Below are 17067 nucleotides of genomic sequence, written 5' to 3'. Positions count from 1 at the left end.
AGCCTATTTTAAAAACAGCTGGCTACCAAAAATTAAAAAAACGTTTTTAGCTCAATTCACGTGGTTACTTTGCTATCTAGTGGTAGCTGAAGCATCCGGGCCTAGACACCAAAATCAGTCCATTTTATTTTTAAAAAGTATAAACAAAATGTAGATAATTTTAATTAAAATTTTAAAAAATATTTGATAAAAGAATAATTTATTTGAATTTTAATTAATTAAATTATTATAATATTTAAATTTTATAAAAATAAAATAAAAATAATTTTAATAAAAATAGAAAAAAAAAGTCAACATCAAATAGCCCACCATTTTAATCACTCTTTCAATATATGTCTATAAATAGGAACAGGTTGGATATTATTTTTAGTATTTTTTACAAAAACATAATTTGTTTGGTTAAAAATTTTAAAAAATTAATTAATTTAATTTTTTAATTGATTAAAGATCATTTTACTTTAACTATTCGTTTCGAGTCGGGACTATAAAAATTTATTACTCTATCGAAGTTATAATTTTATCGAGAGTGTACTATACATATAAAAAAAATTGAGACAACTGATTAAATATATAGTCCGCAAACACACTTAACTAAACGCAAAACTTACCACCTGACAGACACGAACCCAAAACTTTAGGGTGAGTATCCACCTCTCATTGCCACTAAACTAAAAAATGGATTATATACATTAAGGATGACAATTTGAAATCGTCCTGTGAAAACCGAACCGAATTGTCCCGTTTGGGACAGTTTTTCCTCGAAACCGAACAGGAATAAGGCAGGGATGGTATTTGTGTCCCCCTTCCCGACCCACCCCACCCCGATCTCACCCCGACTATACCCGAACACTATAAAACATAATTAAATATAATAAATTACCAATATATTTATTTTTTCACTATATTTTATAAGAGTTGTAAGTTTATTTATTTATAATAATATAAAACTTTCATTATATTACAATATATATTATATTAAAAATTTGTTTATATAATATTTTTTTTAAAAATATTTTATTAAAACGGTTCCCCGCAGGATCCCAAAACCGAACAAAACTGAACGGAACGGGGATGGTATTAAAATATCCCCGAAATAAAAACGGTGCGGGAATGGTAAATGCATTCCCCGCCCCGAACCGCCCCATTGTCATCCCTAATATACATACATATAATTTTGTATGGCTAAGTTTTTTTTGTTTTTTTTATACTTTTAAAAAAGATTTTTTTTAATTAACATAGGATCAAAATCATAACTTTCAATTCAATTTTAAGAATTTTGAGAATTAACATGGTGACCTTTTAATCTTCTAAAAATCATTCATCACCGTTGAACTAATTTAATGAATTTTATATTTGTATTAAAAAAAATGATTTGGTGTTATTTGATAATAACCAAGAGTTTACTATATCAAATGACATTCTATTTTAAATTATTAGAAAGTGACCTTTTTAAATTTATATTCAAATAACTTTCTTTAAATGTCAAGCAACCTATTATTAAATTGTCTCCTCACATGAAATTCTAAAGCTCAAACCATACCGCCGGCAACTTTCTCCGACGCCGTCGCCATGGTTTCCTTATTATTCCAACCCTCTCTCTCATCATTCCACAGTAAACCCAGTTCAGTTCATCACCAACCATCCAAATCCTACTCACACATAATCAAATGCACAAAATCCGATTTCTCAGCCCAATATGTTCCCTTCATCCCCGACCACAAACTTCACACAACCGACGAATCTTATTCCCTCGACGAAGTCATATACAGAAGCCTCTCCGGCGGCCTCCTCGACGTTCAACACGACATCGACGCCCTCCGCCGCTTCGACGGATCATATTGGCGAAACCTGTTCGATTCCCGTGTAGGTAAAGCAATTTGGCCATACGGCTCCGGCGTTTGGTCTAAGAAAGAATGGGTGTTACCGGAAATCGACAATGATGATATCGTAAGTGTATTTGAAGGAAATACGAATCTTTTCTGGGCTGAGCGTTTTGGAAAACAGTTTGTGGGTATGGATGATTTATGGGTAAAACATTGTGGAATCAGTCATACAGGTAGTTTTAAGGATTTGGGTATGACAGTTTTAGTCAGTCAAGTCAATCGTCTACGTAAGATGAACCGTCCGATCGTCGGCGTTGGTTGTGCTTCCACCGGAGACACTTCCGCCGCCCTGTCTGCTTACTGCGCCGCCGCCGGAATTCCATCTCTAGTGTTCCTTCCAGCTAACCGTATTTCATTAGCGCAGTTAGTTCAACCGATCGCGAATGGAGCTTTCGTTATCAGCATCGATACCGATTTCGACGGTTGTATGAAGCTGATAAAAGAAGTAACATCCGAATTACCAATTTACTTAGCGAATTCTCTTAACAGTCTGAGAATCGAAGGTCAGAAAACGGCTGCCATTGAAATTCTTCAGCAATTCGAATGGGAAGTTCCCGATTGGGTAGTCATACCAGGTGGAAACCTGGGTAACATCTACGCGTTCTACAAAGGATTCAAAATGTGTAAAGATTTAGGACTTGTGGATCGAATCCCACGTCTGGTTTGCGCACAAGCGGAGAATGCGAACCCACTTTATCTGTACTACAAATCTGGATGGAAAAACTTTGAATCGGTGAAAGCGATGAATACATTTGCATCCGCGATTCAGATTGGAGACCCTGTTTCGATAGACAGGGCTGTTTTTGCGTTGAAGAATGCGGATGGGATTGTGGAGCAAGCGTCGGAGGAGGAACTGATGGATGCAATGGCGCAGGGTGATTCGAGTGGGATGTTTATATGTCCGCATACTGGTGTGGGTTTAGCTGCTTTGATTAAGCTGAGGAAGAATGGAGTAATTGGAGCGAGAGATCGGACTGTGGTGGTGAATACGGCGCATGGGTTGAAGTTTACTCAGGCGAAGGTGGATTATCATTCGGATGCCATTAAAGATATGGTTTGTAGATTTAGAAATCCTCCTGTGGAGGTTAAGCCGGATTTTGGGTCGGTGATGGATGAGTTGAGGAAGTTCTTGAATCAATCTTCAAAGTAGGTCAATTATATTATTCAGATTCTTATTCTATTATTGTTAAGCTTTTAAAAACCGTTTCGGTTATCAACCCGGTTTTTTTTCTGTACTTCGTCCGACCGGTTCAAGTTTAAACCGGAATTTTTTTTTTAAATAAATTTAAATATATTAATACATAAATTATATATATATAAATTAGTTAGACATATAAAAATAATCAAATAAATACTGAACTTAATAATTATCAATTAAATTTATATTATACCAAATATCCAATAATTCTCTACAATCAAATTAACAAATAAAATAATCATAATTCCTTACGATCAATATAACAATCACACCAAATATAAAATATCTATAATTCCTTACAATCAAAAGATTCAAAATAACAATAACACCAATTAGTCATAATTCACTACAATCAAAAGTTCAAAAACAAAAATCACACCAAATATACTTATAATAAATCGTCAACACCAACACCAGCACCAACACCAACATCAACACAACCAGTTTACCCACATTCAACAATCAGTCAACAATACCTAAATTAAAACTAGTTTACCCACATCCAACAATCAGTCAACAAATTCAATACCAATAATTAAATTGAAGCAATCAACAGTCAGCAAATCCATTAAACAATAAGCAAATTAATAAACCCACACATCACATTGAAGAACCCTAATTACCATACCTAAATTAAAAAACCCTAATTGAAGAATGAATCCTAATTGCATATTCATTGTTTGCAGCTCATTCTCTTCTAAACCCTAATTAAACAATGAATCTTAATTGCATATTCATTGTTTGCTGTTCATCAATGATAAACCAACATATTATCGGAAATACTGCAAGAATTCATACTTACTGAAGATATGAAGAACAGCCGAAAATTTGACAAACAAATGTAGATCGAAGAACAGCCGAAGATCTAAAGTAGATAGTCGTGAGAAGAACAGTCGTCTTTCTCCTTCGTCTTCAACATTTCTCCTTCGTCGTCTTCAACATATTTCTTCTTTCTTTCTCTCTGTTTCTGTTTACTGTGATAAGTTAAAGTCTAAAGCAAAAGCAAAAAGTAATAATAAATATAGGCTCATAGCTCACAGCTCAATAATAGGAAGTATAGTACTGAGTACTGACAAAAAAAAAATTAATTAAATATTATTATAATAATATTATAATAATAATTATATAAAATTTATATAATTTACCTTTCCAACCGGAAAAACACGGTTTGTTTTTCAGGTTAAGCCGGCCGGTCGGACCAGATTTGAACCGGTTTGAAAGGTGACCGTTTTGAAGGCAAAACCTAGACCGCTCACCAAACCGTTTCGCGGTCGGACCGGTTGAACCGCCGGTCGAACCGCGTATTTTAAAACTAGTATTTTTCATTTTTTTTAGAATGTTAATAATATTTTTTTTTTAAAAATAATAATAATAAAATTTTAATAGAGAGCATTGTTCCTTATAGCAACTCCAATGTAGTTTCAAAATGATACCCACAATGGGATTAACAGCTCAAATTGTAAGCTAAACGCAAACTCAATTAGGGATATCCCAAATTCTCTCTCCAAAGCATCCATATTTGTGTTAATATTATAGCAAACGCATCATTTTATTTTTTTTACATTTTAACCTTTCAATTTTTATTTTATCAGTTTTATATATTAAACTTATTTATATAATTAATTTATATAAGTTATTTATATTTTAATTTATTTATATGTTTTATTTGTTTATATTTTTTTTATCTTATATTTTATATTAAATTTATTTATATAATTATTAATTTAATTAATTTATATAATATTTTTTATATAACATAAACTTATAATAATATTTAATAAAAAATTATAATAATATTAAAAAATAAAATTACTTTAATATATATATATATATATATAATATTTTTAATAAATTTTTATAATTATTTTATATTTAAGTTTAAAATATTTGGATGATATTATAATATTGTGGTGTAATTTATAAGTTTGTAAAATATATAAGTGATATTAAAAAGTTATAAAAGTTGATGTAAGAAAGAATATTATAAAAATATTCTTTTGAGTTTGAGAATGAGTTTTTCGGTTGGAGAAGAATTACTGTTTGATATGACATTTACGTCAAAATGAGTTTGAAAATGGATTTTTCGGTTGAATTGTGTTTGACCTTTCATTAAGAATCATGTTAATATTTTTATAAATAATAAAATATTTGAAAGTGGATGTAGGCATGTTTTAATCGAACCACTATAATAAATCTTGTGTCAATATTCTTTAGTTATTTTTTTTGTTTTCGCAATTATTCAGTATTGTTATTGTTTTTATATTAAAAAAATGAAATCACTAAATGTTGCTCGACCCCCGAAGAAAAAGACACTCCGGCCTAACAGCACTTTCCTTACCCGTTGTGCTCTGTTTGAGATAATGAGCAAGAGGCTAGACGGAAGACCTCTAATCTACCAATCAATCAGCATCCTATGACTTTTGTTCCAGAGGTAAATAACCCGAAACTTAATAGGAAGCTCTTCCTGTCTATAGGTTTATACCACTAAATGATGGCATTAGACCCTAACTACCTTGTTCCTGATTGGATTGTTTGTCTTTATTCTCCTAGTTACTTCTCCACTTAACTCCGTTATCAAACTAGGTAGGGATATTTGAACTAAGCCGAATCTGTGGACTGAGTCGCTAACTTCACAAGACACTTGTTAGACGGTTTACAAAGCACCGTGCTTTCTTGAAAGATTCATTCATGCAGGCAAGTTCCTGAACCAAGCTCACTGCCTTCTTCGCTTAGGAGTGCCCTATTGCTCTTTAGTATTGAATCTGTTCCTTCCCTACCTCCCTTTGCTTGGTTATTCGTCTTTAGCGCACGCTCTTTCTTACCTTGCCCGAGCTTAAGCGAAGCGATCTGTCTTTCCGTTTTAAGATATATTTTACCGTTGAATTAAAGTAATGAAATTTCCCAGTTAAATAGCATTAGAAGAAGTTTCCCTCTTAACGAGGGATGGTTACACTATCCTTCCCGACTCAAAGAGTCGATGACTAGTAACGGAACTCCTAACTTTGGACAGAGAGTGATTGCCGACTTTAGGTGTTGATACCGACTCTGTTGACTTCATTCTTGACAGCTTGTTCTCTTTTTAGAGTCACTCACAACTCTTATTGAACACTCCTAGCTATAAGGCGAGAGAGTGACTAGGCCGAAAAGGTGGAGCAAGGGAGTACCTATGAACGAAGTGTTGTTTTTGGCACAATTAGAATCCCACATCGGAAGATAATGGGAGTGAAAGAAGTTTCTTAGTATATAAAAGAAACTATATTCACAATTAGCATAAATCCCACATCGGAAGATGATGGGAGTTGGGGAAGTTTCTTAGTGTATAAAAGAAACTCTCCCCTCTTTGGTTTATTGCACCCAAATTTGTATCTCTTCTTCCTTATTAATTGATAGCCTTAGTGCTCGGAAACGTAGGCAATATTTTGTCCGAACTCCGTTATCAAATTCTGTTAGTGTTCTTTCGTTTGGTTTTTTCTTCTTTTGTGGTTCTGTTAGGGTTTTTCCCCAACAAGTGGTATCAGAGCCGAAAGTTCGTCCTTGGCATGGTGGAGTCTTCAAAAGGGGCGTCAACTCCTTCGTCATCCTGGACGAGGACACCGATGTCGAATTTGAAGTTTGCGGTGGAGATCTTTGATGGAACTGGGCATTTCGGAATGTGGCAAGGTGAGGTTCTAGATTGTCTTTTTCAGTAGGGTCTAGATGTTGCTATTGAGGTCGGAAAGCCAGATGGTATAGAAGAAAAAGAGTGGAGTATCATGAATCGGTTGGCGTGCGGAACAATTCGATCGTGCCTGTCCAGAGAGCAGAAGTATGCTGTGAAGAATGAAAATTCGAACGTGCCTGTCCAGAGAGCAGAAGTATGCTGTGAAGAATGAAACTTCTGCACAGAAACTGTGGCAAGAATTGGAGGACAAGTTTCTGAAGAAGAGTGGTCAGAATAAGCTCCTTATGAAGAAGCGACTGTTCCGGTTTGAATACCAATCAGGTACTACTATGAATGAGCATATAACTAAGTTTAATGAATTAGTACCAGATCTGTTAAACATTGACGTTAGGTTTGAGGATGAAGATTTGGCTTTGATGTTGCTATCGTCCCTTCCTGATGAATTTGAACACTTAGAAACAACGTTACTTCAAGGGAAATGTTTCTCTTGATGCTGTAAGTTCTGCTTTATATAGTCATGAATTAAGAAAGAAGGATAAAAGGAAAAGCAAAGTAGGTACAGCAGATGAAGCATTGATGGTCAGGGGCCGTCAGCAGAGCAAATCAAAAGGGAAAGGAAGAAGATCTGAAAGTAGAGTTGCCAAAGATGAATGTGCTTTCTGTCGTGAGAAAGGACATTGGAAGATTAACTGCCCAAAGTTGAAGAAGAAAGAGAAAGATTCTGAAGATGCGAATGTTGTAGAAAACAAAGGTGATGCAGATTCAGAATACTCTTTATCGATGTCACACACAACATCACATCCTGATGCGTGGATATTGGACTCAGCCTGCACTTATCATATGACACCAGTTCGAAAGTGGTTCTTTGACTTTAAGGAGCTAGATGGTGGAGTTGTTTACATGGGAGATGCTAATACATGTAAAATAAAGGGGATATGTTCAATCAAGCTGAGGAATGATGACGGATCCACTAGAATTATTAGAGATGTTCGGTACATACCGAATATGAAAAAGAATCTCATTTCTTTGGGGGCCTTGGAGACGAAAGGCCTACATGTGAAATTGGAAAATGGATTTCTTAAGGTAATATCTGGAGCGCTAGTGATGTTGAAAGCTATTAGGAAGAGTAATAATTTGTATTATTATCAAGGTAGTACAGTAAATGGGACATCATGTGTATCAACTTCCGGGAGCAGTAAGGATTTAGAGGCAACAAAACTATGGCATATGCGATTGGGGCATGCTGGTGAGAAATCTATGCAAACTCTTGTCAAGCAAGGATTGTTGAAAGGTACAAAAGTTTGTAAGTTAGATTTTTGTGAATATTGTATTCTGGGAAAACAAAGGCGTGTAAAATTTGGCACTGCTATGCATAATACCAAGGGTATTTTGGACTATGTGCACTTAGATGTTTGGGGACCTGCCAAGACTCATTCTCTTGGAGGGAGACATTACTTTGTTACTTTTGTTGACAATTTTTCCAGAAGAGTATGGGTGTTTACGATGAAGAACAAAAGTGAAGTGTTTGAGATTTTTCTTAAATGGAAAACTCAAGTTGAAGACGAGACAGGAAGAAAGATCAAAGTTCTCCGGACTGATAACGGTGGAGAATACAAGAATGATCAATTCCAGAAGTTATGCCAAGAGTGTGGCATAGTTCGACACTTCACAGTTAGAAAAACACCACAGCAGAATGGAGTATCGGAACGTATGAACAGGACATTGGTGGAGAAAGTTCGATGTATGTTGTCTAATGCTGGGTTAGACAGGAAATTTTGGGCAGAAGCTGTGTCATACGCTCAACATTTGGTAAATCGCCTACCATCATCTGCACTTGGTGACAAGACTCCATTAGAGGTATGGTCTGGAAAACCTACAACTGATTATGATTCTTTGCATATTTTTGGTTCTACTGCATATTATCATGTAGTTGAATCAATGTTGGATCCACGAGGAAAGAAGGCTCTTTTTATGGGATTTAATATGAGAGTTAAAGAATATCGCCTCTGGTGTTTGGATGCAAAGAAAACCATTATCAGAAGAGATGTTACTTTTGATGATTATTCAATGTTGAATAAGGTAACACCAGACAAGATTGATTGTACTCCGCAACAGGTGGAGTTTGAGCAGATAAAGATAAACCCAACTAGAAGTGACTCTCCGACGACAGACGAAGAGTTAAATGAGGAAGAGGTTCTGACCCAAGAACCTTCAGAACAAAGTGAATCAGTTGTTGTGAATAGGCCAAGACGAGTTATTCAAAAACCAGGTCGGTTTGTTGACATGGCGGCCTATGCACTTCTAGTCGTAGATGATGTTCCATCCACTTTTTCAGATGTCAGTCGAAGTACTCAAAATGGAAAAGGAGGGGTGTTATGGAAGATGAGATGCAATCTATTCAGAAGAATGAGACATGCAAGTTGACGCATCTACGAAAAGGGAAGAAGGCTATTGGTTGTAAATGGATCTTTGCTAAGAAAGAATGATTTCCTGAAAAATTTGATGTTCGCTACAAGGAAAAATTGGTAGTTAAAGACTACGCTCAGAAGGAAGGAGTTGATTATAATGAGGTACTTTCTCCTGTTGTTAAACACTCTTCCATTAGAATTTTGTTGGCCTTGGTAGCGCAGATGAATTTGGAGCTAGCTCAACCAGATGTGAAGATCGCAGACATACACGGTCATTTGAACAAAGAAATCTACATTTATCAACCAAATGGATTCAAAGTTGCTGATAAAGAAAATTGGGTTTGCAAGTTGAACAGATCATTGTACAGGTTGAAGCAATCGTCGAGACAATGGTACAAGCGACTTGACAAGTTTATGATGGAGCATAAGTACACAAGAAGCATATTCAGTTCGTGTGTGTATTTGCGCAAATTGCAAGATGAGTCTTACATCTATCTACTCTTGTACGTTGATGATATGTTGACAAATTGAAGGCTCAATTGGGTAAAGAGTTCGAGATGAAAGACATGGGGAAAACCAAATCTAATTGTTTAGATTTGGTAAACACTTTCCGCGTTTGAGTCGGCGCTGAAGAGCGCCAATTGGAAGCACTGAAGAGCTATTTTTTAATATTGAAGATTAGTATTTGGATATTGTGCCAAGGTGGAGATTCGTTGTTTTTTGGCACAATTAGAATCCCACATCGGAAGATAATGGGAGTGAAAGAAGTTTTTTAGTATATAAAAGAAACTATATTCACGATTAGCATAAATCCCACATCGGAAGATGATGGGAGTTGGGGAAGTTTCTTAGTGTATAAAAGAAACTCTCCCCTCTTTGGTTTATTGCACCCAAATTTGTATCTCTTCTTCCTTATTAATTGATAGCCTTAGTGCTCGGAGACGTAGGCAATATTTTGGCCGAACTCTGTTATCAAATTCTGTTAGTGTTCTTTCGTTTGGTTTTTTCTTCTTTTGTGGTTCTGTTAGGGTTTTTCCCCAACACGAAGAACTGGTAACTAACCTCTTGACTAACGGCTTGCCTTCGTTAGAAGGAAAGAAGGCTTATCCGCGCAATCAACGTGTATTGTTTACTTTGCTTTAATGAATGCTTAAATCCCTACTTCCACAACTTTCATGGATGATTCTCCGTTCCTCATTAGAGTTCGGAAATTGCACAGAATCATTACATTCATTAAAATAAGTTGAGCTCTTCACAATGCTTAGTCTATGATTCAATTACCAGTCCTGAACTCAATTACCAATCGTTCAGTCGTTTACCTCAGACTAGCTACTAGTTAGAAAAGTCCACTCTTATACCTTTGATAGAGCTTTCCTCACTTGTTACTCACTCCTCACATTCCCTCTGAAATAAGAGGGAAGGTAGATTGTGACTAAGCCGAAGCTTCGATACCGTAGACTGACAACGTAACTTGAATACCTTTCCTTGCCTATGAAATGACAGGTATGCAGTCTGATATCTCTGTGAATTTGTCCCCCACTAGAGGAGTTAGTTTGGGGGAGCAAGAAAACAGTTGCGAAGAAGCTATTAGTCACAAATGAAACTCAATCTTTGACTTTTACACCGATGTATCGTTAGTCCAAGTGATAAGGTAAGGTCATTTTCTGGTGTCCCAAAAAGTCATCATTTTCGAACCAAATTGTATGGAATTGGTATTTTTGTTTCCGATTTTATCTGACTCTGTTTCAAACATCGTTATTTATTCCTTCTTTATTCAAGTTATTAATAAACGTACACAAACATAACATAATATTTAAAGTTAATATAAAAAATATATTAATCTTAATATAATTGATGACTTTAATTAAATATTATTGATGGAAGGAGTAATTTATTAAAATTAAATATAAAAAAAATATTGATATATTAATTCAAGTTTATTTCCTTAGTTATCTTAAAATGATCTTCTTTTAAATTGTTTTTTAATGATAATTGAAACTATTATAATTTACATATTTCTTTGGAATATGCTTTTGTTTCTCACATTATTCAGTATGAACTTTGAATCAAGATTTTATTTTCCTTTAACTTTTTTGTTTTTGTTTTGTTCTTTTTTACTTAATTTGGCTGTGTTTTATTTTATTTTATTTTTTTCTTTCATTTCCCTTGTTTCTTTATTATTGGTATGATATATTTCACTTAAAAAAAAGAAAAAGAAAAACGTGGGCTGGTTTGATACCAGTTTATTTATTGCTTATTCGTGAATTGGTCCTTTGAAAGAAGAAAACTTAATTTGTGTAAAAAATATATTTGGCTTGTTTATTATTTATAGATAATCACTCTTTTGCCTTCTAATATTTTGGTTATTTGAATAATTTTCAAATATATTTTTTTTAATTTATTTATTCATTAATTAAAATACTATATATATATATATATTAACATCTTTTAAATAAACTAAATAACCTAATTTTTTATAATTTCAATTCGGACAAATTATTTTAAACAATTCCAAAAACAAAGAGAAATGTGGTCCTTGCTTTTTCTTGGCATGGTTATGGAGATGTAATATGTGGACCTATGAGGATATATTTGAATATGATCGATCATTGGTTGGTCGAATAGGATAAATGTTTCGTGGTCGGTATGTACATGGTCGGATTGGGAATTCTGCCCCGTTTTTCTTTCCGTGGATCACTATTTATACCTTATTAACAAAAACATTATCATAAAATTATATAAAATAATAATTTTATATAATAATATGGTAATATATTAAAAATTAATATTATTATAATAAATATATATATATATAATATATTAGTAATATTATATATTTAATTGTATTTATTACGGTTAATCGAGTAAGAGCGATGATACAACTATAATAATCACTTTATTCCCGATCAACTACGAATTTGTTCGGTTTTGGGTCATTTGTATAACTTGGATGAAGAAAAAATAATAATGATGGATGATTTTAAGAAGGTAATGATTATTTTTTGATAAAATAAATTTATGAGAACTTAATTAAAATAAGAGAATGAGAATAAAAATAAAATTGATAAATGAGAAAAATAATAATGAGTATGATAGTTAAAAGTGCAATGTTTCTTTAGGACTATGTAATCGTTTTCATTCATATTGATAATGTTTGGATTTATTAGACCGAAATTATTATTATTATAAATTAATATTAATATCTCAATTTCATTTTTTACTATATTTAATTTAATTTAAAATATAATTATTATTATTTTTTTCATAATAATTATATATCATAATATAAGCACTTAATATTCTGATCATACTAATTACAATTTTTTTTTATAAAAAAAAATACTTATAACAAAAAGAGTTGAATAATAAAAAAAATTATTCAAATAATAAAAAAAATTTATTAATCAAACAAAAATAAATAGAGGACAAATTTTTAAGATAGTCTTTACTATTACTATTAGTTAATAGTTGATCAATTATGTATTATAATATAGTTTAATTTTTTAATAATAATTTTTATTAAAATATTTCATATTTAATTTTTCTAATATATTTTATATAAAATTATTTTTATTTTTTATTTTATATATTTAATTAATTTTATATATAATATTTAAAATTAATTATATAAAATTACTATATTATTATTAATTAGTGTAATTATTATTAAATTTTATTTTATTTTAAATATTTCATTATATTCTTTAAATAATTAAAATAATTTATTTTAATAAATCAGTAACTCCGCATTACTCAAAAACAAGTTGTCTCAAGTTTAAGTGCACTTTCAATTAAAACAATTTCAGCACAAAACTGAAGTTCTATAAGTTACTACAAAAATAACTACCCGAACTAAGAAATAAATGAAAATAGAGAACAAGTAACAAATGACGAATAGATCAAATGACATTTTACCTAACTAGAAGAATCATTATATCACATAAGAAATATACTATTTTCCAAGGTTGCAGTAATCGGTAATCGGACATTAATCGACACACACGGATTAATGATTAATTGGATTAATCGGGATTAATCGAAATTAATCGAATTAATCGTTTTTAGCATAAACTCGTTATTTTGGCGGTCGAGCTGAATGCATACGCTAGTACAAATAAGAAAGCAAAAGTGTTTCAGGAACTTTCAGATGCAACAAAGCAAAATTCAACCATGAAAATGGAAGAGGCTAAGTTGCTAGAGTAGAATTCTACTATAGGTTTACCGTTTACCAGTTAATGCCTTTGAGGAAAATATTTAGGTAACCCATTATCTAAATCTGCTCGACTCCCTCGGAAAACAAAACTCACCTGCGATTGATCTCGGTTGCCAGTTGATGCCTTTGAAGCAGAACCCAGTTGATTCAGGTTTACCAGTTGATTCCTTTGAAGCAGATCTCTCACCTGCGATTGATCTCGGTTGCAAGTGGAAATTGATGCGGCGGAGATGAATCTGTCCGATTAGATCAGCCGAATAAGATGGTGGCGGCGAGGCGGAGAAATGGCTGAGCCGAGAGAATGAAGGTGACGGTTAGTGGATTCCTCTCAGTCGGCGAGTCGCATACGCTGCAGTGAAATGGTAGAGTAACCTAAAGAGTGGGTTTTCAAGAGATTGATGATTTGAAATAAGCCCTTCAAGTAAGGGATTATTTTGAAATAAGCCCTTAAACTATCGGGTCAAACCCAATTTAATCGGGTTGACCGTTGACCAGACCGTTGACCGATTTTTAGAAAAAAACGAAACGTTTTTTCCGATTTCCGATTAATCGCGGATTAATCCCGTTTTTTGCATCCTTACTATTTTCTGTTGGAATTTTTAAACTAGTTCTATAAATTCCATTAATGAATGGAAATTAGAATGTGGGTAATAAAATCAAATCAAATTCACATGAAATTCAAACGTGAATTAAATGGTGAAATTTGATCCAAATGTATAATTTAAATCAATTAATTTAAATTAATTGATCTAAAATGCCTTGATGAACAATTAACAAAATGTTGTAAATTTGTAGTGTAACTTACATGAGTTTGTTATTATTATTTGTTATGATAATTAATATTATTATTAACAAATTGGAAAACCATGTAACGTTAGTATTGAATTGTAAATGCCTTTAATTGTTTTGGCAAACAATTACTCTATAATGAAGAGAAAAACATTAAGGTAATGAAGAGGCAAACAATGTCAACCGTTGGATCAAATGATGATTTTATGGTTTAACTTTTCAATAATATAAAATATTTCATCTCTAATCTAAAACTCACTTCATCATTTCATTCTTTCATACTCTATAATTCTAAAAGTCTTCTTCTTGTTTTGTGAGTTTTCTTCGAGTTCTTTGCTCGATATTTCCGTTGAAACCTGGTGATAGTTCAGGTACGCTTATCAAGTTCGACGAGTAGTGATTTCAGTACAGAATCACTACTGGATTCGTTGTATCCTAGGAGACAGCCATCTACGATAAGCTCCAGCACAAACGGGAGATGATAGAACTGTTTTAAGGGAAATGTATCTAACACATGTCTCGAATCAACATCTCAATCGGTGATTTTGTTCTTCATATATTTTATTTATTTCATTTATTTGTACATCATTTTATATATATTTCTGTAATTTATTTCAAGACAGAATATCTAACATTTTCTTCTTTCTATGTGTCTCTTTTCTTTAATAAAAATAAATATATAGCAGAAACTAGGTACAAATGAGATAACTATAGCTAATACATTGAGTAATATGTTTAAAAGTGATATCTCTTAAGGAAAAAAACTAAGAACTAGGTATACAATAACAAGTACTTACCGTATACTCGATTGGAACCAAAATCGCAATTTCTAGGTCTAATCATCCAAGTCATTGCTCTAATACTATGAACTTTATCTCCTATATCTCTTTACCCCTCTAGTAGAACATTCTCTCGCACCGAACTCAAACTTTTAGCCCAACTTAGAGCTTCTCTAGCAGACCCTTCTCTCGCAACTTGGCTTCTCTTTACAAAAAATGGTGTAAATCTATGGAAAAGAAGAAAGACAATATTAGGTAGGTAGGTCATAGAAAAGATGTAAAATCTGTTTTGAAGAGAATGAGGGTTGAAAATGAGGGTTTTAATTAGAGACGTTATGTTGTAACGGAAAAATTGACAGAAAGGCCTTTGGCGACCCTTTCTGGTAATTTGAGGGTCATTGGTGATATTTCAGCAAGTTTAAAGGATAATTTGTTTTAAAAAAAAATTAAGGGCTAAAGTAAGCAATCAAAATAATTTAGGACGACCTAGGTAATTTTTCAATAATAATATAGTTATAATTATGAGAGAGAAAATAAACATTATGTGAGAGAAAATAGACAAAGAGATTGAGATTATTTCTCCTAATTTGGAGGAGAGCTTTCTTAAATAAGCCTAGTTTAAAATTCAACTTCCCAAACTAGCCTTAACATCTATTCAATCTTTTTCAAACTAGTCTCTTTCACTATTCAAACTTTTTAACTCGGTAAATATATTTATTATTAATATAATAACTTATTATTAAATATATAATATATATTTAATTTTTTCTTTATAATATAATAAATATTATCATCACCTTTGTACTTTGTAGAGGATTTTGTTCTTGTGAGAAATGGTATTTGTATCACTCTCCATGTTTTGCAGGACCGACCCTAAGAATGGGGCCAATACAAATTTAAATTTCGTGGTCCCTAAATCTTTTTTAATTAATAATTATAATTTTTTTAATTAATATTTATATATAATATAAAATGAGTAATATATTATAATACAAAAAGAGATAAAAAAAAGTTGTATATATTATATAATATATATTTAATATTAAAATAATAAAAAAGGAAAAAAATAATATTAATAATATAATATATAATTAATAATATTATTATATGAAAAATTAGACTCAATACATTGAGTCATATCTCAATTTGACAACACTTTTGAAATGTAACGGTATGAATTTCATCCCATGTCCAATAAAGCATATTGAACGTTACCATTAGCACATGTTAGAAAAAATATGGTAATCTCGTCCCAATGAAAATTTGAGAAAAGAGAAAAATAAATGAGATCAAAGTCAATGTATTCGAACTGAAATGGACAATTCACGAATGACTATAATTTGTGAAATGTGTGGCCAATAAAATCATACGAGACGTAATAAATGATGTTCTCAGCAAAATCATCGATTGTTTTAAAATAAGATTGTCCTAATATGTTTTATTAATTATTAAGTTGTCGTTTCACTCATTTTATATTGTTTTATCGTTATTTTAAATGACTTTTATTTTTATAATTTACATTAATCATTTATAAAAAAAAATGTTATATTGAAATAATTATATATTAATTATTTATAAAGGTGATGATAATATTTATTATATTATAAAAAAATAATAATTTATATATTATATATATATATATATATACCGAGTTAAGAGTTTGAATAGTGAAAGAGACTGGTTTGAAAAAGATTGAACAAATGAGACTAATTTAAAAAATTGAATTTCAAATGAGGTTATTTTGGGAAAACTCTCTAATTTGGAGAGTAATGGATGATTCTTTAGTATAAAAATAACAAGTATGTCCTAAGTATATCCTTAAATGGTATTGACATATAAAAATAAATTAAAATATAAAATAATAATAATATAAATATAAAATATTTAATATTTTAATTAATAAATTAAGGAACTCGTAATAGATTAATAGATGAAAATAAAAATTAAATGATGTCAGAGTTATTTAAATAGTTCTATCAAACCAGGCCTACTAGTCAAACTAAAGAAGAAAAATTATAATTGTCATTAGCTAAGTTATTTTTCTTATTCTATCAAAGTTGAAGGGCCTTCTTCCATTTAATGCTTAATGAATATTAAATTAAATAATAAATTATTAATTTAAATTTATTCATTAAC

At 31.7% G+C, this 17067-nt stretch overlaps 1 protein-coding gene across 1 annotated transcript; it reads left to right on the top strand.

The window, feature by feature from the left end:
* The first annotated feature begins 1512 nt into the window (after positions 1-1512).
* On the top strand, positions 1513-3149 carry LOC124926869 (threonine synthase, chloroplastic-like). The gene has a single exon (XM_047467178.1). It carries the CDS (start codon positions 1570-1572, stop codon positions 3031-3033), a length of 1464 nt encoding a protein of 487 aa, XP_047323134.1. The 5' UTR covers positions 1513-1569; the 3' UTR covers positions 3034-3149.
* The last annotated feature ends 13918 nt before the right edge of the window (positions 3150-17067 follow it).

The sequence above is a fragment of the Impatiens glandulifera genome, chromosome 2 (assembly GCF_907164915.1).
Source record: "Impatiens glandulifera chromosome 2, dImpGla2.1, whole genome shotgun sequence".
Classification (NCBI taxonomy): domain Eukaryota; kingdom Viridiplantae; phylum Streptophyta; class Magnoliopsida; order Ericales; family Balsaminaceae; genus Impatiens; species Impatiens glandulifera.
This window is presented reverse-complemented; position numbering and strand designations above follow the sequence as displayed.